We start from the raw sequence: 24,769 nt of genomic DNA, 5'->3' as shown, positions 1-24,769 counted from the left end.
GTTCATCTCTTCTGTGAGGTAAATAAGACCACCACCAATTTTATTTTCATCTGTGGCCAGTTCGTTGATCCTGATGAATTCGTTTTCGACCCGTCTTACTGTGCCACTGAATGTCTGCAGTTCATCTCTTATATTATTTCCAATCTTTTCACTGGGTAAGTAGAAAGTGTTAATGAAAAAGAGATAAAGTTTTATGCTAGTATTGTATTTTATATATTCAGTTGAGTCATGCTTTCATTTATATTTATAATTCACTGAATAAATGGCAAAAGTTACAAAATTGAAAAATTACAGCCTGGTAGCTTCTGAACTCGTAGAAACATTTTTTGGATATTCATTTTTAGAATTTCGACGTGCGCTATAATAACCGAAATTTGGGTCAGTCGGGCTGATGACATTCTGCCTTGGACTCTGGAAGAAACGACTTTCAGTTGTGTCCGGCCCTGGAGATACAGGCTCTAAGCATTCACAGGAAAGACTCGGATCTGATAAAGCTTCTGAAGAGTATTTCGGAACTGACAGCAAACTTTCTGTTGATTTAGTGGGTTGAAAGTACCTGAAGAGAAAACATTAAATATTTAATATTTTCGTCGTAATAGATCAATAGTACCTGTATTTATTAGCATGAGGTGCTTTATTACCGTCTCCAGCACTTCTGCGGTATTAAATTGAAAGGGTATACTTTTAGGAGGGATTAATTTTGGGAAAAAAAGTTTTTGGCCTTCTTCATCTACATCTTTGTAAGATTACCACATTTTTGTATCAAGATGGAGAAGCAGAATGCCAAAAACTTTCTTTCCCAAAAATTAGTCTCCCCAAAAAATATACCCATTTAATTAATAGGAAGTTTCATTTCTCATTTTGCATGATATCACTATTTGATATATTCTATCAGAAATCAGAATATTTTGCAGCATATATATGGGAAGCCAAAAAACATTTTTTTCACCAGCGCGGCGCCCAAAACATACGTCATTCCAAAAAACTCTTCCTTTATATAATTCATAATGAATAACACAGTTTTAATACAAATCACAATTGGTTATTTCGTTTATGCTTTGGGAATATTTATAGTCACAGCCAACAATAATTTTTATTATAAGAACATAGGCTTTCATGGCCGGAGTCACGATCAGAGAGGATAAAATCTGGATTGGTAGGCCGTGGTTGAACAGAACTTTTAATGTCAAACGTTTCGTCTGCTACTGAAGCAAACATCTTCAGTGGTTTATGCGTTGACTCTAATGATGAAGTATCAGCAAATACTTCGAGACGCGCTGGTATCAATAGCCAATGATCACTCCCCACCCCGTGGGATGAGTATAACTGATTGGACGCAATGGAACAATCATGACGGCCTACTGGCAAAGGATATCACACCGTAGCGATTTTCTTAGACGTCTCCAAGGCGTTTGACAGAGTTTGGCATGACGGACTTCTGGCCAAAATGAGCAATTTTGGCTACACGAACCAAATGGTAAGATTAACCGAGTCTTTTCTAGCAGACAGGCGATGCCGCTGCAGAGTAGGACAAGAACTTTCAACCATGCGACTACTGGAAGCAGAGGTACCACAAGTTGCAGTCCATTCGCCACACCTCTTCTCTGTATACATAACAGACGTGCCCAAGCCGGAGAACATCTTTAACAAGTTGGCGCGTAGAACGCCAACTTGTTGTTGCGGCGAGTTGCTGGCGAGACCAATAAGCCGGGCGCACGTACTAGATACTTGCTGCAACAGGCAGATTTGAGGAATGGGCTAACCTGTGGAAGATCAGTATAAACCCTTACAAGAGACAGGCGATACTGTTCACCCGGAGGCGGACATACCCGGAAGGAAACGTCACCTTCAACGGATAAGAGATTCCGTGGACCAACGAAGCTAGATACCTGGGAGTCACGCTAGACAAAATATTAACAATTAGGTCTCACGTACGGCAGATAATAGGAATGACGAGATCTGCCCGACAAAACCTATTACCAATAATAGGTCGAAGAAGCAACATGGAACTGAAAGTGAAGCTGCTGATGATAAAGACCATACTATTTCCAAAAATCCTGTATGCCTGCACTGTCTGGGGCCAGTGCACAGTGACATACACAAACCAGATCCAGTCGTTTATGAACGCGTGCGTAGAGGCTGCTGTAAACGCTCCAAGATATGCACCGAATAGGTACATATTCCGGGTTCTAGACCTGAACATAATATACTACGTAGACGCATATATGATATATGAGACACGCAGAAGACGCGTTTGACAACATTCGAGCGCACGACAATCCAGCGCTACGCAATCTACATAATGCATTAAACAGGGATGACCTCCAGATTCCGAGAGAGAGATAAACATAGAACGCCAACCAAGCAGAACCAACGTCCACCTCCGAGAGTCGTTGTCAGGCGGCTTCGGTAAGTATAAAAGTTATTTAAGAGATAACAACAGTTCCTTTTCAGGTTCAACAAGAAGCAATCTACCGCGATCTCTTTTTAAACAATAGTCTCCGGTTAGTTTTTGGGGACCCAATGCAAAAATTCAGTGAGAAAAGCCAAGATAAAACAAAACATTAGTTTAGAAAGTAAAAGCACCTTAAGGCTGACTTTCGACCGAAGGAGGTCAGATGTCAATCTTGCTGAAGTGCCTATCAGCAAGGATTGAGGACCGCTCACGCAATAGCGCGGGGGTGGAAGGAATGGGATAGTTTTCTTCACAGAATTTATTTTGTGGGCGGAGTTTTTACCCCAGGGAACTCAACCTGAGAGGGGTAAGGGTGTATTTTTAGTTTAATTTTTCTCCTGAAGATGATCACATGGTGATCGAAACACGTGTCGAGGTGTTAAAATAACGGTTTGGTGTTGGAATAGTGAAATTCAAATGTCAGGTACTCACTTGAGTTGAGTACCTCTGTTATTACCTACAGTGGTGTTTAGTTATATAAAGCTAACATTATTAATTATTTTCAGTTTTATTCTATTAGTTTGAAAATGTCCATATAGGATGACACTGCAGTAACGATAGTTACAATTAACATATAAAGTTTCATTTCCCATTTTTCATGATGACCTCCTACTACATAGTAACGGCTACACCAATCAATTTATTGAATAGTGATATGTTTCAAAATATTCAAAAGAATAGGCCATATCGAATATGAAAGAAAGGGTCGTGCAGGAACAATATTTTATTGCAGTGGTAGAAAATTGTGTGTTGAATATTGTAGAAATGAACACAGATTTGAAGATATCGAAATCTTCAGTTGCCAGATTTTTGTATTTCCTAGTTCGACCAACCACAAAAATAAACTCACCTCCGATGGGTATGTGGTGTATACTGTGGTTGTCCAGGACAGTTACCACCAGTCTGCTTGTCTACCCTAATGTACTGTGTACCTTGTGCTTTAGTATGAGGCCGACTGCTTTTCTGAGCACATTTGGAAGAGGTGTCTAGGTATCCGTACCCAAATCCATAACCACCAAACGCTTTCGTTGTTAAATTGTCCCAAGACTTTGGTTTATTCACTTGGTTGTATTGAACGTAGATCGTTTCTTGCTGTTGGGGTTGTTGTGAGTATCTTTGGTGATCGCCATGTTTATTAGATTTAACACTTAACTGTCTGGAAGTATCACAGGAACCGTCCCAATAGAGGGTGTCGGTGCTTAGAGAAGTTGTGTAACTATTAGCTGAGCTTTCGGCTACTGTAGTAGGTACTACATTGCTGATTTCGCTAGAAGTACACGAGTGTAGACTGCACTGGCTTACTAGGCCTGCTCCGATGTGGAAATACCTGGAATAAAAGAAAAGTTTGTGAAATATAGAAATTTTTTGAAATAAAGTTCCAATGCCTGGATGAAAAAATTCATTTTTTCTGTATTTTTTTCTCCTGAAGGAACTGAACTTTTTTTTTGAAATGGGGGACATGCCTTATTTTTTTGGGGAAGAAAAATGTTTCATTATTGCAGAATTACAACACAATCATAATCTAATTTCAATCTGCTCCCCCAGAATAGTTGAATATAACTTTCATGAGATTCAGAAGTTCTGGCGGAATTTTTTCAATTTCTGAACATGGGAATTCCAGTTAAACTTATAATCTAGTTTAACACTTTATCGAAGGTCATTCCTAGAAACCTGATTTCTTCGAAATATCAATATCATGAAAGTGAAAGTTTATATATTCCAATGTTTGGATGTTTATTACTCAATTACGCAAAAACGGCTGAACGGATTTGTATGAAATTTGGCAAACAGATAGTTGAATCTAGATTAAGACATGAGAAACTATACTGATAAATGACATGGCTTAACGATTGTTATCAATTCATGTCGACACTATACTATTATATTGCGGAAGTGTAGAAGGACCACAACCTAACGTGTTAGGAATCACACGTTAAAAGGTAAGACCTCGTTAGTCCTTAGCTCGCACAAGTTTCTCAACTTCTCAGAGTTGTCGTTCGTATGGAGGCGACAGCTGATTAACGGAAAAACAGATTTTTTCAAACAGTTTTTTTTTTATTTTCTGACTTCTTACATAATTAGGTGAATTCAAATAAATCACTTCTTTTAAACACCAGAAGTGCAACACTCTCATAAACACCAGCGTTTCCTCAACAAAGTTGGCGTCTTTAGTAGATGAAGTAGACTAATTCTAACTCTGATATAGTCGAAGTAACCGATATAGTAATCTTAAAGGTGTCGGCGAAGTCAAAGGCCAAAAAAACCAATACATAGGAATTATGCCGCAACGAATTAGTCCACGTGGACTGAAGAATTGGCGGTTCGTATTGGATAATTTTTACTAACCGAGTTTTATGATTGGCTGAAGAGTCATAAAATTAAATTTAAAGTCATGTTACGGTGACCAACAGAATGTAGCGATGAGTACCGCCGCGCCGTTGTGTCGTCAATGTTCAGTTCAGGAACTGATCGCGATTTGAGTGTTGAAATTCGATATTGGTGAAGTTATAATTACTTAAAATGTTTTTTATTTGTTTAAAATGTGGCGTCCTTGGACAAGTACTAATAGTGATAACGAGTGTGATAACAACGCAGACTTTTTCCTGTGTAGTGATTCCAATAGCGCTGGTGAACAATGCGAATAAGATTCGGATGCATTTTAATATTAAAACACAAAGAGTATGTTTCAATGTATAGAAGAATCTACATATCAAGTTTGGTTCTGAGGGAAAAAAACTATTACAAGCAACATCAGATTTGACCGAAATTCCATTCTCAACTGTACGTAAAATAGTCAAAAGCAAACCTTATGAACGCAAGACGCGATTTGATGCGGAATTACCAAAACCTTTAGATGTTCATCTAATAAAATCATTAAAAAAAAACAATATACGACTGTTACAAAAGCAATGAGATTCCTACAATTGAAATCATAAGGAAGAAATTGAATACTTCCGGCCATAACGTGAGCTGCTGTGACAAAACTCTTCAGAATAGGATAAAGAAACTAGGATTTAGATTTAAAATAATAAACGAACGTCAAGCAGTTATAGAAAGCAGAAGAATAGTGGAATTGCGTAATAAATACTTAGAACAAATAACTAAATATAGACAAGAACAACGGAAAATTTTCTATCTAGACGAAACTTGGTACGAAACTCACGACACAGTTACGAAAGGGTGGACTGACGGTTCGAGAATGTGTACGCCTAACATGCCTGCAAACAAAGGATCGCGACTAATCATTGTGCATTGGGTTCCGAATTTTTTGAAATTATGTGGAAAAAACTTAGGGACTGCAAAGTTGACTATCATAAGAACATGGAAGCTAATATTTTTCAGGAATCGTTTGAAAACACATTGATCCCAAATTAGGATGCGAATAGTGTAATAGTTCTTGACAACGTTTCCTATCATTCGCGACAGCTCATCAAAGTACCGAATAAAAATTCGAGGAAAGATGAAATACAAAGTTTTTAAATGGATAACAATTTGTATTTTGAAGAAAGCTATACCAAAAACCAACTACTTGAAGTTTTACAGACAAAAACATTTGGAAAAGTGTATGCCATTGAGAGTATTGCTGAAAAGTATGGACACACCTTATTGAGACTTCCCCCCTATTTTTGTGTTTTCAATCCCATCGAGTATTTGGGGAAAGCATCAGGCATAAAAATAATTTTCCAAAATTTGATAAGAAGGTGATAGAGCTAGTTAAAGAAGAAGTATCTAATATTACCGAAGAAGACTGGCAGAAAAGAAATAAAAAAGTAATTTTAGTTGAAAAAAGACTATATGGAGATTGGACACTTCCATATTAATGGTGGAAATAAATTCATTATTGTTTCAAATGACGACAGTGATAGTGAAACGGAGAATATGGAAAAGGAATTATCAGAAGCTTTCGAAGAAAGTTAGTGAAGTATTTTTGAAGCGATCGATTGTATATATATGTGACTAAGTAGTTAGGTTAGGTTAGGTCACAAGTGAGTGGGTATATTCGACCCTCCACCGAAACCCGCAAGGGTTTATTGTGGTTCACACCTATTCAAGTGCGAGTGAGTAGTATTCAGAAGTATTTTTAATCATCACTCTGTTATTTGATTCCTTACTTTCCCACTTATCTATATTAACGAAATATTTATATATTTATATATATATATATATATATATATATATATATATATATATATATATATATGTATATGAATATTTATATATATATATATATATATATATATATATATATATATATATATATATATATATAAAATAAATAGATAAGTACTCTTTGATCATTCCCATATTGATTTCAATTTAAGAGCCACCGGTATACAGCTGTTTCAGCCTATTGGGCATCGTCAGTACCGGGCAGGCGGTCCTCGATTGAAGACAAAATGAGAAAAAACCAAGAAAGTACTTGATAAAAATAGCTGCGTAAACGCAAGCGAAACATTAGTGGAACCACCTATTGGTGTGACACCCAAGTCAACTTGCCAAGTTTTTGACTTCTATTTTTTCTTATTTCTATTCTATTTTTCATTACACGTTAGGTTAGGTTTATATAATATATAATAAAATGTCTAAAGTACGAGTTTGAAGTCGAAATTTTTTGTACTTTATCATGTGGTCTGTTTCTGCTAGAACATGTTCAATAATTACGTATTTCTCCGTTTGCATAAGGCAGCAGCTACGCTTGTGTTCTTGTATCCTGGTGTTGATGATGCGTTTGGTAGTTCCGATATAAGCTGAGCCACAAGAACAGGTAATCCTGTTTATTTTTTTGTCTGACGGATCGCTGTCCTGTCTAATTCAACGCATTAACATGCATGACTTCATAGAGAAGCCATTGAGAAATTTAAGTATCTCGACAATTTCAACTTCCTGAGAATGTCTTTCCAAATGGATTTATGTCCAACGATTCAAATCCAATGTGAATCGCTAATTTCGCACAGGCACCGCTCTTAGAGCGCCTCCAAGGGTTTTTCTGTAATTCTAGTGTTTTGTTCTGAAAAAAAGAAAAATGGAAAATATACAGGTATCCAGTACTCAAGAAGGCGATGAATGGACTAAAATACAACTCCGATCGACATCCCACCAGCACCGTAGCTGTCAACAACGTCGACCGATCCGAACAACACAGCAAAAGTGTGTATAATTGGGGAGTGACCATTCGCATGGATATTCCACTCTCAACCCAACCACTATCCCCTCCATAAACCCTACCGTCATCTTCATCATCACCACCATCATTCTCTAAAATTATAAGTATGAGTGAGTACATAGCTCGCCAGTCAGTCGTTGCTGAGACTTCGATATACAACCTTCGTCTTCGCATACCACTGACACTGCCGCAGTAGCACACGTTCTTTTCAACCATGGCCTATTACCCCGAATATTATTTTCTCTGATAATTAATAAACGTATTTCGTTGCTTACCTTCTCGGTGCGGAAAAGCTTTGAGTATTTGCAGTCGTCTGCGATGACTGGGAATGTGGCCGAGATCTTGTCTGTGGAGGATCAGTCTGAGTTTCCTCAGTCTTCGAGTCTCTTTTTCTATGGTCCTTATGACTACGAGATCTTCTTCTGTTGGAAGGAACGCACCGCGGATCACAACACGAACTTGCTAAATCGTAAGCATCCAGACTGGTATTATCACCGTTGCTCGAACCTGATTGTACACAAGGATTGCAGAGCTGTCCCGCGTAACTTTGACAGAGAGCGGGAGGTTTCTTCGCTTTTTCCATGCTGCCTGCTATATGAGTTTGATTGCCTCTGGACTGTCTTTGGTCGCAAGGGGTCTTGACAATGAAATTTTGTTGTTCTTTATAACGGGGCGGTTCGAAGGTAAGGAGGTATTCCCCGCTGCTACTGGTGGATGGGTGAAGCATATACCTAAAAGTTTGAAATGAAAATTATTGGTAATAAATATTGAATTGAAGCTTTGTAATGTCCAATCCGAATTCAAATTCAATATCATATGATGTTTATAGTCCTGAAGTAGAAATGGACTTTCAACCTTATAATTATTTTATATCATCAATTGCAGGTGGTGGACGATGTGAGTAAAAATCTTAGAGAAGTCAAAACAAGAACCCAATTTGGGGGTAATTTGTCAAAAGTTTTTGTAAGGCTGTCATAGGTAAATTTTGATATAAATTACGACTGAAATCTTTTCTAACCAAACGCCTACAAAAATGAGGAAAATATGCGAACGTGATAAATATATGTAAGGCCTAGTGGTCCTAACCATAATATTAATAAATTGTATATTAACATATTCCAAATAAAATTGAATTGAATTGAATTGAATATCAAAAAGGGTACTACAATTTATCATACTGCATAAATTCGCATGAAGGCTACAACTCATTTTCTACTTCAAGACTATAAAAATCGTACAATTTTAAGAGCTATCAAATATCTCTTCAAAATTTTTTCTTGGGCTCTTATTCTATTAGACTGAAATTTGTTTTTCTTATATACTTCTGATGTTCCTTAAGTTTTATTGGTACAAGAGGAAAAATGAGCAAGTTGTCTAATCTTGAAACCTTTTGACAGAATAATAGAAAATGATACAGAATTGTAATATTGCATTTGATTTTCGTTATCTGTCAATAAAATAAATCATTATTTGTTGTTAAAATATCTTAAGGGCGGCTTTGTGAAATTCTCAAAATAAACGTCGTTAATTTGTTTTTTGGGTGGTGGTCTAGCGGTAAAACAAAGCAGCATTTAATAAAGTATTCACATATATTTTTTTAGTAGGTAACGAGTGCATTTTAAATAGCTCTGTGGAAATGGATCGTACCTGATTGTCATTGTCATGGCAAAAGCTTGAAGAAATATGAACCTAAACTGAATTCTCAGAAAACATCTTATATGCGAATTCATGTACACTATCAAATATGACATCTGCACATTTCATGTTTTGACATGTGTCAAAGGAAATACAGCTATTAGCAATTGAGGCGTTGTACAAAAGTGATTGTTTTTGCGTTTTGCAAACGGAAAAGAATTATTTTTCGAAACGGCAACCATCTAAAGACATTTAAGTATAGAAATTTGTTTTTTCTATTGAGTATACAATTCGTAAGCAAACTTTATGACTTATTGGACTCTTCACACAGAAACTTTTCGGGGTGAACTTTTCAGTTTGTCCTTTATTACACTTCAGCAGATTCTCTACTGATTCAACTTTGTTTATTTCTCAGATACTGGAAAAAATATTAAAAAACGTCATCAAATAACTTGTTGAACTTGTTGAAGAATCAAAAGTGTGCAGTGATCAGAAACTAGCAAGTTTAACAACATATTAGTATCAAAAATTATGGAAAGAAAGTAATAAATATTATGAAATTATGAAACAACAAAAATTAATTGAAGTGGCGCTTTTGCTTTTTCAGCTGTAGCCCCTGGAAAAACCTGCAGCACCACATATTATATTTATTGGCAAAATATCATTTTTTTTATATAACATACGTTTTGTAGATCTAGAATCTTGAACTATCCAGTAAAAACCACAATTTGACAATATAAGATATTTCATTTCTGTACACCGCGGATAAAGGACACCATGTTACATTCAAAAACCTTCACTGGAAGAGCAAGCAATTATAAAATTTGTTACACGTTAGGAATCACACGTTAAAAGGTAAGACCTCGTTAGTTCTTAGCTCGCACAAGTTTCGACTTCTGAGAGTTGTCGTTCGTAGGAGTGTGACAGCTGATTAACAGAAAAACAGATTTTAATCTTTCAAAGAGAAATAGAGTTGGCATTCTTTTCAAATCATGTAACATGGCCAAATCAGGGTGTCGCATATAGTTTTGTATATCACTGAGAGAAAACAATTCTACGTGGTCAATTCATTATATAATCCCATTTTAGTTTTAAATGGCCAAGTTCTCATTTATCTGACGAATTTACTCATTCTTTAAAGTTCGCAAATTTACCAGTATCTACATAATTGTTTACAAACAGGTACTTCAATCCATCTTCCGCTTTGTTGAACATTTTTTAATTACCGTCCTGGTCGTGTCTAGGAATTATGTCGGTGAAAATTCTCCTGAAGCCGAGAGTAGTTTATAATTATGTAACAATATTAAGGTTTACAATTATTACTCGTCTGTAACCAAGGTTGTTGATTTGTTTTATTTATATAAAATATCTCGCAATATTCGTAGATATTGTTGAAATGTCAATTCGTAAAATAACTCGTTTTGTTGAAACAATGAAGGAACTGATGGTGTTCACAAAATCTCGTGGTGAACTATGAAGAAAGTGATTGTTGTTGGGTATCATATAGTTGATTGTTATGCAATCAGGCACTTCGTGATATATCGCTAAATGTTTCCATGTTATATTGCCAAAATATTTCGGGTATCATAAAAGTTGGAACATGATGTTGCACTAATTGGAAGTTTATTGAAGCCTGATATATACTAATTGGTTATTTTTAAGACCGCAGAAAATTAATGTTTCTTGTTCCACTGCTATTTGAAGGTCTCTTATTGTGAAGTAAACTTATAAGAATACACGAAAGTTATATTAACTTCAATGTGCTATCACTTCATCAAGAGAGGAGTGCTCTGCTTTGGTCGTTCCCAAATATAGAACTACTATAATGGAATCGGCCGATACTTGATGAAAATCCATAACGTATTCGAACAAACACTGTATTGTGAAATTTTCACTGAACGTGTTCCGCAATACAATAGCTTGTAGAGCGAAACATCTGTTGCGTTTTTGTAAAACTGTTTAGTTTCTTGAATATAGATCTACTATTTACTCCAGAAGTTTTCACACCAAACTCAGAAATACGTCTAACACATATTACTCAGTGAACTCAGATTTTACAATTTCGCTGATTTGAAAAAAAATGAAGTCGCTTTTCAGTCGCTTCAGACACTTAATTGAACAGGATATTTTCATGTATTTTTTTGGGAAAGAAAGTTTTTGGCTTGGCTTTCTACTACTCCATCTGATACAAAAAAAGGGATGAGAGAATCTTCCAAAGAAAGGAAGGAAGTAATCAATTTGAAACTCTATACATAAATGTGTAGATCATGCAAAGAAGTAACTTTCAGACACAAACTGAAAGAAAGTCCTCCTGAAACAGCTACTTTCATATAAACATTGAATTACACGAAAGAAAATAATTCTTTCGAAACAAATACTTCTATATGAACACTGAATTATACAGAAGATACTTTTCTCTACTCAGTTTGTATTTCAAACATTTGTTGTGGAATAAAAATCAGATATCATTCACATGAGTTCTACTTTGATGTACTTTTCAAAAGTCTATAAGATGAATAATTTAAAACTGCGTATGATATAAACCATTTTAAGTGATTAGGTTAGGTTGGGTTAGGTCTATTCGACCCTCCACCGCAACCCGCAAGGGTTTTTTGTGGCTCACACCTATTCAACCTAGCTTCTTAACGAAGCCGATTAGTTTGTGTGGTGAGTGGTCTTTTAGGTCAGATGGTAAGAGTACGTATCTGCTGAACTCTGAAAACTTTATTCGGTCCCCAACAGGGCAGGTACAAAGTATGTGCCCTGCTGTTACATCATTTTCCAAACAGATGCGACAGACACTGTCTTCCGACAGTCCGAGTCTCTGCATATGGTGATTCAAATGACAATGACCTATATGAAGGCCTGTTAGACATCGTAGTTCATCCCTATTGTAGTCCAACAACTGTTTGGTATTGAACTTCAAAGGGTGAATAAACGCCTTGAAGTGAGCCAATCCTGAAAGATTCTGTCAGAAGTCTATAAACAGGGCCGTAGCGAAAAGAAAAACCAGGGAGGGGAGGTAATCCAAATTTTCTCAACCCCACCAGCAAAATTTCCCAACTTTCGAAAAAATGAAAGCCGAGGGATTAGTTACTACTATAATGTATTAATTTTCTTACTCAGCTATCCAAAGATTGGCTGAATGCTTATGCCCGTTAGGGTATGCACAAAAAAAATAAATGTTGGTAATTATAAAAATAATAATGGGAATTATTCTACTTTGGACCAAGCTTCTTGGTCTTCCACCATATACACCATGTATAGGAATATTTAATACAAATGAAAGGAAACAACACTTCAATAATATTCTACTATTATTTTTCCTATCTTCACGGCCCGAAATTTCCCAACTTTTCCAAGTCGAAAAAACAGCGAAAAGTTGGGAATTTCGTAAAATTTTCACTTAAAAATTTGTGGACTGTTCAGGACTGTTCTGTTACTTGGGAGAAACTGAACTTTTTTTAAAGTTTTCAAACAACTCAGAATTTCAAAGTATGGGGAATTTTTATACATTTTTTTACTATTATTTTTTTCAATCTTCACGGCCCAAAATTTACCAACTTTTTCCCAAGTCGAAAAAGCAGGGGGGGCTCCCCTCCATCCCCCCCATGGCGACGGCCCTGTCCATAAATCTTCCCGCCATCCAAGTGTTCAATGTTTGTTTGGCAAAGCCTAAAGCGATGCCAATGACAGGTTCTGGTCCGATGAAGCAACCTCATTGGCTTCCAGACCAGTATGACCAGGAATCCAGACCAGAGACACTCTGTTATGTCTTCCTGTCGAGGAGAGTCGTTTTTGGCAATTTAAACGTTGCTCGGTAGGAGTCAAGAGATTCCAACGCCGTTTGACTGTCCGAGAACAAAGTAAGTGATTAAGTGTATGTTTATATACAGTGAGGTCCTGAAGTAACCGATAAATTCATTCTCTACATAATTATGAGTGTGAATGAAAAATCTTGAAACATTTCAATTTTTATATACGAAAATACACTTTCTCATTACAATTATCCAACTGTACTTTCAACCCCCTAGGGGTAATAGCTACCTTGTATAAATTTCAAATGAAAAGGGGTAGCGTATCATATTGCGTTTCAGAGGGTTTTCAATTCTCTATTTCAGCATACAAGCACGTTTTGATCTTTATGTTTGGATACTAAAGAAAAATGGAAGTTTATTTCATACAAACAAACAGCTCTCGAGTCAAATATCTGCCACGATTGACAAGTCTATTAGTTATTTTCTCGTCAAAAAAGTAATATCGGATCTTTTTGTGACATTCAAATGCCATGAGATGGTCGTATTTAAAATTTGTTAGTTCGCTAGACGTCGTCAATAGTTTGCTTGTAGTTATTATTCGTTTCCTTAGAATTTCTAAACATTAATGAAAATTGACCCAAAGGGTTGAGATATCAATATTGATTGTAGTAGGTGATAAAACAAGAACGCATTCTTAGGTATACAGAATATTCATTGCGAAGTCTCCCAATCGTCACATGAATTTGGAACTGTTAAAGATCTTTCCAAACCTGGGAGATAAAAATTGAATGGCGGCATGAAATTGGATGTATTGTTAACTTTCAGAAAAAACGCACAGAAACCTACAAGAGAAGTAGCTGGTGATATTAATGTAAGTAAAACTTCTGTATCGGGAATTTTGAAAACACATCAATATCATCCATATAGAATACAACAACATTAGAAACTGAATTTGCATTTATTATCACATGGAAAATTAATTCATCCGTTACTTTAGGACCTCACTGTATATGGTCATATATTTGTTCAACTGAGAAAATAGGCCAATATGTGAAAGTTCGAAAAAAAACCTATATTTCCGTTAGTTTTCCGCAAAAAAATGGTTTTTTGAAATTCTAATACTTACCTTCCGAAGAGAGCATTCTATTCGAAAACCAAATTTTTTTCATGGCTCACTCTTCCAAAATTTTAATTATCGAAATTAAGGGAATTTTTTTTTTCGTATTTTTAATAGTAGAGAAGATAGGTGAAAAAGAGATTATGAACTTCAGTAAAATGACTGGCATAGTAAACTCTCGAAAATGAGGGTCACCAAAAAAGTAAAACAATATAATATCGTTGCTGAAACTTCGAGATCTGACTTTCGTCTTCGCAGTAAACGCACATACCACTGATGACGTCTCCCACAGTAGCAGACGAAACGTTTGATGCTACAAGTTCATGCGACCACGGTCTACCAGCTCGGATTTTGTTCTCTTTAGTCGTTTAGGCCGTAGGAGCCTATGTTATTATAAAATACTGAACATTATTAATGCAGTTATTACATTATTGCATAATGGAACACGATTAAAAGTTGTCAACCTCGAATTGAGAGAAATTAGGCAAGAGTGATTTCATCGTGGCTACTTTGGATATGTAATGATTCAGAATACTGATGTTATTTCATTGAGGGGTATCATTAAGAGTGGCATAGGGCATAACATCTAATTCTGAACCACTTTATTAAATATATATTTTTTAATTTTCGAACTTTTTCAGCATATCGTCTTATACGAAAGTTTTTCCATAAATTTATGATCAAACTTATGATAAATTTCATTTCACCATCATGATATAGGAGAGTTAAAAAACTTTGTTGGTTTAGTTGGATGGAGAACGAGTAGTTTCCATAAATTTTCAATTGCCATTTTGTTTTGCCAAGAGAGAATATAACATAGTGCCGCTAAAGGATAAATTGGGCCCGCATCCAAGTTATTCTTGTTCTTTTCGGGGAGAATAATATCGTGGAAGATGTGAATAGTTCTTATATAAAGATTATATTCAATATGTGAAAATCCATGCTCTTTGCCTATTTTTTATCCCAAATAGAATAAATAATAAAATGGGAAATATCTTTTTTTCAGAGAGACTGAGATCAACAGAAAATCACACTTAAGACTTCTTACTCGCCTAACTGATCTTTCAACGATGATGTTTCAAAAATTCAATAGTTCTTCAAAATTTTATTTTTTCATTTTTGAATTTCAAAAATCGGGATCTGTATAGTTTGAAATATTGAAAATTATAACTCAAAATGAATAAATTGACTAATTTATATCATAACTACCACCTCAGGTTTTTCCGAATAGTAGATTATTGATTCCTAGATACTCATTAATTTAAACAAATCAAAAAAAGATTTGTTTAACACGGCGACTACGAACTCACATGTTCATGTTTCCTTGATAATTAGCGAATAAGGTTTCCTAGTATGGAAAATGAAACGTTTTTACTACTGTTTCTTGTGTAATTCTTCAAAACAAAACAAAACCGCCACGGATTTTACTCTACAAATACTTTCCTTAGTAATTAGCAAATGAAAGTTTTCTAAGATTGAGAATATTGTTTTGAAATGTTTTTAACAACTATTCTTGTGACATTTTTACAAAAATTTTTTCAAAATCGGAACGATTTTCACTATACACTAATACAGACAAAGAATGAATATTATTGTGAAAATCGTGCAATAAAGTATTGTTAAATAGGTTTAACATGGATTTTTATCAAGTATCGGTCAATTCCATCGCACTTTTTTTATTAATTTTTGAAAAATAGTAGGAATAGAGGGTAAAATGGAAATGACAGTATCAATAGTCTATTAACTTTTGTTAAAGATCATCATTGAAATTTTCCGGCGTAAACTCAAAAACTTTCAAAATAAAGAATAAATACTTCTGAAGTTTTTTAAGGAAAAATATATTTGGCTTCCTTCTTCTCCTTCTTCATACAAAAAAATTTGGAAAACTTCTGACTAAAGGAAAAAACAATTAAGTTGAGAATACGCTCTTTACAATGATGTTTAGATCATAGATACAAACTGAAAATAAAAACCGTTTCCAATCAAATACTTCATTAACATTGAATTACACGGAAGAAAGAGTTCTTTCGAAACAACTATATACTTTGAACATTGAATTAGGTAAACGAAAATCACTCTTTCCCTTATAGTTTGTACTGTAATGGAACTAAGACAAATATCATTCAAAAGAATGCTATACAACGTTTTTAAATAAAGATGAGAAGTGGAAAACTAAAATGCTCTTTTGGCAAAAACTAATCTCTCCTGAAATATTTCCCTTCAGTTTCTAAAATTGTTTCTCAAAAAAATCATAGTTATAGAAAACGGTCACTTGCTTACCTATACTGCGAATCTAAGTATTGGTAGGAAAAAACTAAAGGGGGCGTTGGCTGTTTCTGTTGCTGAGCTACTTTCGCCACATCTTCTGTCGAAACTGTTGGTCTACAATATGAATAAGATGACTGAGTAGGAGTTGGCGGACCACCATTATTTGCTTGTGAAGCCTTTTTTCTTGCTGGCAAACTATGCGTTTTCCATTTTCCCTCGAAAAGTTGCCTTTCTCTCAAACATAACCGTTCCAGTTCTTCCATCTTCGTTTGGAGTATTCTTTGAAGTTTGATATATCTCATATGTAACTCGACCTTGAAACAAAATAAACATATGTGAGTTCGTATTAGTTTGTTTTGTGATCTAGTGAAGACATTAAAAGAGTTTTGGCATCGACCTTCCATCTTTCAAGCTGAAAATAAAGATCCATCATCAGTAATATCTCTGCCAGCTGTGAAACTAAAGGCCACTAGGCCAGTCTGATGTTCAGTATCTTTTCGGAATTGATAATGTAGTCGCTTTTTCAAGAACAGATCATCTCTCTTGGAATTGAAATTTCTGTGTATATAACTGTTAATAACTTGCTTAGCTACCTAGGGGCTTGGGGAGTTATTAAAATAGCATCAGCCATATAATGCAGAAGAATCAAAATATCTTCAATTACATAAATTATCGTGAGAAAAATGTCTGGGCCTTATTTTCAAATCAGGTGAACTGTCACATCAAGAGAAAGTTCGGATTTTTTTCCTTTCGAAGGAAAAACTAAGGTGTCGTTCCCACTGGAGTGATATGATAAGCGATGCAACATGAGCAATCTTTTATCGTCCGATGCAACTTTTATCCTCGCAACACTCCAGTGCACACTGGAGCGATACGATAGCCTATAAGATGAGCAACGGGGCAGTTATTTTCATCAGTCGTCATGAGCTCCTCAGAGGAGGACGTTATTTTTTGTTACTGGTATTTGCAAAAGAAGAAACGGGAATCTAGAAAATACTGGGTATACCCATATAATGTTTGATATTGAACACAGTTCGGCAGTGGTTTTCCGTGAGCTCTCTCAACGTGAACAGAAATTCAGAGAGTTGTATAGAATGAGCTCAAATATTTAACATGTTTTAATGAGATTGGTGTCAAGGGGACTGGAGAAGCATGGGTTCTGCTCGTCTTCTTGCTGACCAGACATGAACGTGTCGAACGATATTGAGCCTTTCTTTCGCTCAAGCGACCCGGCAGCTGCGTCCCTCTCACCGACGCGACTCTGATAATTATTGATGTAGTATCGCGATCGCTCCAGTGTGCACTAGATTAGTTGCTTCCATTATGTATGCACGATTATGAGTGATCGGTGTCAAATCAGGATAGGGTTGCTTATCGAATCACCTGTTGCATCACTTATCGTATCGCTCCAGTGGGAACCGCGCCTAAGAGAGACGTCCGACTTTTCTCTTGATATGAGAATTCACCTGCTTTGAGAATTAGGCTCCAGATCGGAGGCAAATTTGAATTCAGGACATTTCTGTTGAGTCCGGTACCACCACTGCCGCAATAAATTGCTAATTGTCAAATATTAATAAAGAATTCATTCATTTCGTGTCATTGAAAGTTTATCGATTTGGTTATGAATATATCTAATTAAACATATGTTACCCCATTTGTGATTTTTGAGGCGTGTGAGGTCTCCCTTGTGATTGGTTAGAGTTCTCGAAGACTCAGTACCAACTTTCAAAATGGGATTTTTCGTCCTCCATGCTGGTCAGACTTACTATTGATGGTTTTAGAGGAGAACATGTGGACCGAAAATGTTTAGTGTCCACAGCACGTATAACAATGATGGGGGTAGTAAAACTCACTCTAGGTAGTAGTGCAAAGAATTAGTAGATATAATCTTACCTTCCGTACACAATCTTCAAACAAAACCACCATTCTCATTCTAGTATCACAATTTTTGATGTAATTAACTAGTGTTTTATGATCAGCCTTCTCCATATCAGTACCATTTATGGATAAGATGACATCCCCTTCTCTCATACCAGCCCTATACGCTGGACCGTCGTAGTCCACATAATCCACGTAGGTAATCATTTCTATTTCCTTTTCTTTCTTGTAATGTATTCCATAACTTTGAAGTGTAAATCCAAAAGATCCATTCTTTTTTTCTACGATGATTGTCCGTCGTCGTCGATCTTCCTCAGGTTTGGTAACTGTGACTCGGTCTGATTGAACTCTTTCCAGGATTTGTGACTAAAAAAAGTTGCTTGTATCAGCCTAATAAAAAAAGTTATTCATGTATTATATGTTTTAATTTTTGAAATTGTCGGTTACTGGAGACCGAATAATAGAACAAACACGAAGTGTTATGAAAAAACCAGCGTAAATAGTTTTATGTGCTGATCTAAATATATAAAGAGGAAGTCTCAATTGCTTAGTAATATAATGAGTCCTTCAGCTGACCAATTGATGAATCATCTAGAAAATCATACCCACTTCAATAGTACTAATTAAATAGCTATCGTTATTAATTCAGGTAACAATAAACATTAAGTAGGAATTCAAATGGAATGATAAACAACGCATTGTTTGAAGGTGTGTGATATTACTTTCATCAAACGATATTCTTGTTAACAGTTACACCTTTCAGAGTATCGGTCTACCCTTCTCTACACTAGTTCAGAATTTACAAATTTTATAGTAAGAGCAGGTTAAATATTCAAAAAACAGTTATCTTCAGCTTCTAGGCTATTATTATTAAATTTCGAGTATTATTTTTATATTCAACATCAAATAGAATAATAAAATAATAACCGTTTCATATATATGATATTGTGGGAGTATTTTTATGAATGATCTCTGATTCAATTTCATAACGAAATAATAGGAAAAAGTGATTTTTGTATAATTCAATATTCACATGTAAGTAGTTTTTTCGAAAGTATTTTTTCTTTCTTGTAATTCAATATTCATGTGAATGCAGTTGTTTCGGTAGGGATTTTTCTTCAAGTTTGTATCTGTGAGTAAATTAATGATCTATATATCTTTGTACAGAAAAGATAGAACTAGAATCTCTGGAGTAAAAAAACTCCAAAACAAACACTTTTCCCAAATACGAGGACCCTCATAATCTCCTCGAAGGGTGAATCAAACTTGTTAGATAAAAATAGGGACTAGTTTTTCAGTTAGGAATTAGTTTATTTCATCTCCCGCAGAAGCCGACTTGGTCAGTGAAACAGTGTCGAGAATAATGTTGGGGTTCTGGTGTTGTTTGGGAAAAGTGTTTGTTTTAGATATTTGTGAATAGTTTATTTTGAAATTGATTCCTTCATTTCTTTGGAAGTTGAATAAAAATGAAGAAGTAGAAAGCCAAAAAGCCTTTTTTCCCAAAAAGTAATATTTCTTAAATAATTTACCCCTTTCAATTTAACTAATTTCACAGATTATCTTAATCACTTCTTATGTATTTACACTTGTAACTTCTCACTCACTTCTTATTAATCTTCTATGTTTTTAAATATTTTTATTTTGGTATTTCTTCCAAACACACAAAAAATTCAATGAACAAATACTGAACTAGAGACGTGATAGATAACGCAGACAATGGATAAGAAATCAAAATGAAACAACTGTGTATGCGAAAATGATATACAGTGTGTGCGATTTCAAACTGAAACACCTTGTTATTTTGGAACCCATGAACCGATTTTGAAAAATAAAAATTCAAATTAAAGTACTCAACGAGCTCTATTCCGAGATGTTGATAGATATGGATTTTTCTCATTTTTAAGGCCTACTATGACCTGCTCAATATGTCGAAATTTCGAGAAGGGGCATTAGGCATTTTTTCATCGAAAAAGTGGATAACCTATTCGATTTGAGCATATTTCAAACCCTTACATACCAAGGTTCACCCCAATATCTCTTATTGTGTGTTAGTTATATGATGACGAATTCCCAATTTCATGATTCTTTGACTGATCCTGTACAACAAACGGTAGGTACATTTCGAAGAAAAGTTGAAGTAGTCATTGAAATAATGAGAAACACATGAAATATTCAAATACGAAGTTTTATCATTGTAACAGGTACAGATAGATGTCCCTATAGATCAACTAAAAATCAAAAGTTGAAAAAGTTTTATCCATATCGTTTAATTTTTTGGTATAGTAAATAGTCAATCAACGCTGCACGTCGTCTTGATTTCAATCAGGTTTGAGCCTGGCTCCCTTACCCTTTGCCAGAAGGACAAACGGGTCATAACTGAAGGTGGGTGTTGATGGTATGGCGGCATGAATGTCCTCAGACATCAGTACCGCCCTTCACGGTGTATCCCTACCTGGCTGGGGTCAGTTGGATGAAGAAGTTGTTCATCTTTCAACGGAAGATATAGGGGCCTCATTAGACAGAGTGTCGGGGCCTTCCATATCGGGAGGGGTCGTCTAGAGTATAATCCATAGCTTCCCTGACTACTGTCAATCAACGATTGTAAAAATAACCCTTTATATGCTTTTTTTTAACATTTGTCCCAACTCGGTGATATATTTTAGCAAAGTTCTCATGATTTCATTTCATATGGCATATTCATATGATTAAATCAATAAGCCAGGCACTGTTTTTCATAGTAGGCTTGGATATTGAGTTGTATCTTTTTTCGTTATTATAATTTTGACAGTTAGGTATCCTCAGTCACTTTCCACGAATATTTGGTGAAGAGAGTTATAAAAGGGTTTTGCGAGTTTTCAAAATGGTAAATCTCAACTTAGTCGAGAGACTTGAGATTGTGCGTTCAGTTGGTGATAATGCTCGATTAACGAGGGTGGCCGAGACAGAATTCAACAGAAGAGATCCAGATCGTGAACCACCAAACAACCGTCTCCAGGATCAATATGTTATTCAATATAACCGAGAGAGTGAATTATAGAGTCTGTTCAAGAAAACCTGAAAAATAGCTTGCGGCAGATTTCACGAGATTTACACGTGTAGAATATATAAAATGCGTACATGTTTGAAAAAAAATAAAGTTATTTTCTTCAAACCGAAAACCATGCACACGTTAGAAAGAGGCGATAAGGAACAAAGGTTGAAATTCTGTTTATTCTGGGAAGGTGAATATTTGAATAATAATAATAACTTTCTAAGCAATGTTCTCTTCGCCGATGAGGCAACATTTACCACTAACGGTACAATGTCCACTCAGAATGATAAATGCAAAAAGACAATATTCACAAAAAATCAATGTCTGGGTAGGAATATTCATTCAAAAACCATATAATAGGTCAAATGTTTTTTGAAAACACACTAAACAATGGAGGGTTTTATATTTTTTTGGCAATAAAATTAAAAACACGTTTTCAACTTGTGATTTGTTGATTTCAATTGAACTAGAGACAACTTCATGAAACGAGTACAACCCCTTGTAACTTCGTAGCTGACTATGCGAAGTATTATTTCATTGAAAGGTTACTTATCATTTCTTTAAAGTTCATAGACTTTCAAACAGGGTTAGTCAAAAAATCATGGATTTGGAAATTTATCATCATATAACTAACACACTGTATGAGGTATTGGGCTGAAACTTGGAATCTAGATGGCCGAAATATGCCCAAATCGAATTTGGTATCCACTTTTCCGATAAAAAATGTCTAGTGGTTCTTTTCGAAAATTCAACCCATTTTGCAGGTCAATTTGAAATTGATATTTTTTTTTATCGTTTCATGGGTTCCAAAATAACAGGATGTTGTGAATATTTTATTTTAATTGAAAATTATCACTTTTGGCTGCAGTACTGTCTGCTAATAGGCTACAGAACAGTTTTAATATAAAAATTATTACTGTACCAGAGCTACAATTTATCATTTTTAAATTTTTGTTGGCAGCTAATAGTTTTTGTTCGTTATCGTTTTCCAACATTTTTCTGAATCTATTGAAATCTGTTTATATCTGTTTTTCCGTTATTCAGCTGTCGCGCCCCTACGATAACGACAACTCTCAGTAATCGAAACTTGTGCGAGCTTAGGATTAACGAGGTGTTGCTGATATGATATAAAAAAAAATCACGAACTAAATTATTTTCGCATCGTTTGATATTGCTAATATAGTGATAAGTCAAAGTCAGTTTTTACAGTATATTTAATGTTTATTGAACCATCATTTTAAAATAGTGTTAATCTCTTTATGGTTGACACGTATCATTGGTTATAAAAACATGTTTCAAATCCACATCACCAGTATACCACCAATATGTGTCAAAATATCCTTGATTTATTCAGCAGTTGTTCCACTGTTCATACCAACAATTTCATAATCTGCGATAATGAAACATTGCATATTTGTCCAAATCATGACAGTGTAACATTGAATATCGACACTGAATGTATTACGATTTTATTCATAGTCATATATACGGTCATAATGTTGTTCTCAGATAAGGAATAAAGTTGAAAATACACGTAGTGACGATTATACTTGAAGAAAAGGTCGATAAAGAAATTAACGAATGGGCTAATGTGAAAATTCAATCCCTTCGCAATATTTCAACAGAAAATATTTAGTGTAAAACTGGCTCTGCCTATGTTGACAAACGATATTTAGTTGGACCTTTTCTTGTATTCAATATAGTTGTAAACTACATGCGAATGTGTTGGTATATAAAAACAATGAAACTCGTATTTTTGACCTTTCCTTTCCCCTGACTTTGTTATCATTACTATGAATATAACGATTGAAACTCTAGTCCTTGTTATATCGCTCGTGTAATAGATAATAAAAATCAGCTTAAGATTGAAAATCACAGAATACATTGAAACAAAACATATTCCGAAGACAAGGATTTCTGCACGCGACAACTTATAATAAAAAAACAATTATGTTTCGTTTTTCGCTTTGCGAAATCAATTTAGGTAAGTACTGAATAAAACGACAACCGCGGACTGTTTAGTATTACTTTCACGTTGCGATAAATTTAAACAAATGACTCATGGAAAATATTGCAAAACCTACTGGAGACGACGAAGTGCAATCGTTATCTTGTTCGATCTGCAACTGCGACTGACTTTGTGGATTCCTTCTCATCTTTCTCGCCAAAAAAACTATCAGGCCACATCACATCCAAACACTTTCACTGGGAAACGTCACAAAAACCGATTCCATTTCTCAGAATTGGTAAGAAACAGCTGTTCGATGGAAGTCACTGACGAGACGCCGACGTTGCGATGCCGACGTCGGCCATTTTGAGCGACGGCCTGCGTCGCCGTACTGCTCGAATGATCAACAGTTTCAGTTAATATACGCGCTTGTTTTTAGTGAGTGGTAAATCGTGTTTGTTCGATGTTTTGGATAATGTTTGAATTGTGTACTACTAGTGCAACTACTTCGTGTATGGTTGATTGATAGTTTGGTTTTCCCTCTCTACGGTGTAGTTGTACAGAGTGTGCCAATCAAAAACGTAATGATTAATGATTATTTTTTTCGAATGAAATGAAATATTAGGTTGGGGAAGGTAGAGGTTACTGATATTAGATGCAGGGCCTGTCGCTAGGCGCTTGTCATCACGTTCTTGTAAAGCAAAAAAGTGTTTTCTCTGCGACTTCATGGTAAAAAAATTAAATTACATTTTAATAATTTGTCCTTACAGGTCTTTCATTGAGTCCCAACAAAAATCTGTAGAATTTGAGTCAGGTAATCGAGAATAATACTTTTTCATAAACTACACCTTACGATTTGATTTGATATTTCGCTAACACGCTTCTTTTACAGTGATTTGAGATCATTGTTGAGGAAGCTACTGTGTTAGCGAAACATGTCGTGATATATTTCTCAAATAAAGTTTGTGGAGATCAAATCGTGGGGTGTAGTTGATGAAATAACTAGGTATGGATCTTTATCAAGTAACGGCCGAATCAATCAAAAAATCCGAGAATAATACTCTATAAAACGATGAGATGTCATCTTGGGTTGAACAGCCTTTTGTAAATCCAACGTATTCATAAAACACTTTATTGTGAGATTTTCACTAAACAGTTTTACAAAAACGCAACACGTGTTTCGCCATACGATGGCTTCTTCGGGCGTTTCTTTCAAAAACACGCAAGCCATATTGTGTTAAAACTTTTCAACAACTGTGAGTAGATCAAATCAGAATTTAAATAAAAAAATGTATTTCAATAAAACTGGCCGATATTTGATGAAACTCCATATTAAAACTAATTAATACAGTTTATTGTATGATTTTCACTATAAAAGGTTTTACAAAAACCGCGACACATGTTTACGCTTAAGAAAGCTATTGTATAGCGTAACACGTGTCGCGGTTTTTGTAAAACCTTTTGTAGTGAAAATCATACAATAAACTGTATTAATTAGTTTTTTCAAAAAATAAA

General features: G+C 35.2%; 1 protein-coding gene across 1 annotated transcript; it reads right to left on the bottom strand.

The window, feature by feature from the left end:
• Positions 1-200: 200 nt before the first annotated feature.
• On the bottom strand, positions 201-23,725 carry ssp6 (short spindle 6). The gene is made up of 6 exons (XM_074185659.1): positions 23,391-23,725; positions 18,291-18,641; positions 16,410-16,711; positions 7,895-8,350; positions 3,306-3,782; positions 201-556 (listed from the first exon to the last, which is right to left on the bottom strand). The coding sequence occupies exons 1-6, from the start codon at positions 23,460-23,462 to the stop codon at positions 289-291; spliced, it is 1,926 nt and encodes a 641-aa protein (XP_074041760.1). The 5' UTR covers positions 23,463-23,725; the 3' UTR covers positions 201-288.
• Between the last annotated feature and the right edge of the window lie 1,044 nt (positions 23,726-24,769).

Source organism: Leptinotarsa decemlineata, unplaced genomic scaffold, assembly GCF_025532065.1.
Source record: "Leptinotarsa decemlineata unplaced genomic scaffold, Ldec_3_MD MMD2_tig00078346_RagTag_RagTag, whole genome shotgun sequence".
NCBI lineage: Eukaryota > Metazoa > Arthropoda > Insecta > Coleoptera > Chrysomelidae > Leptinotarsa > Leptinotarsa decemlineata.
Note: the sequence above shows the minus strand (reverse complement) of the source record. Positions and strands in the feature narration are given on the sequence as shown.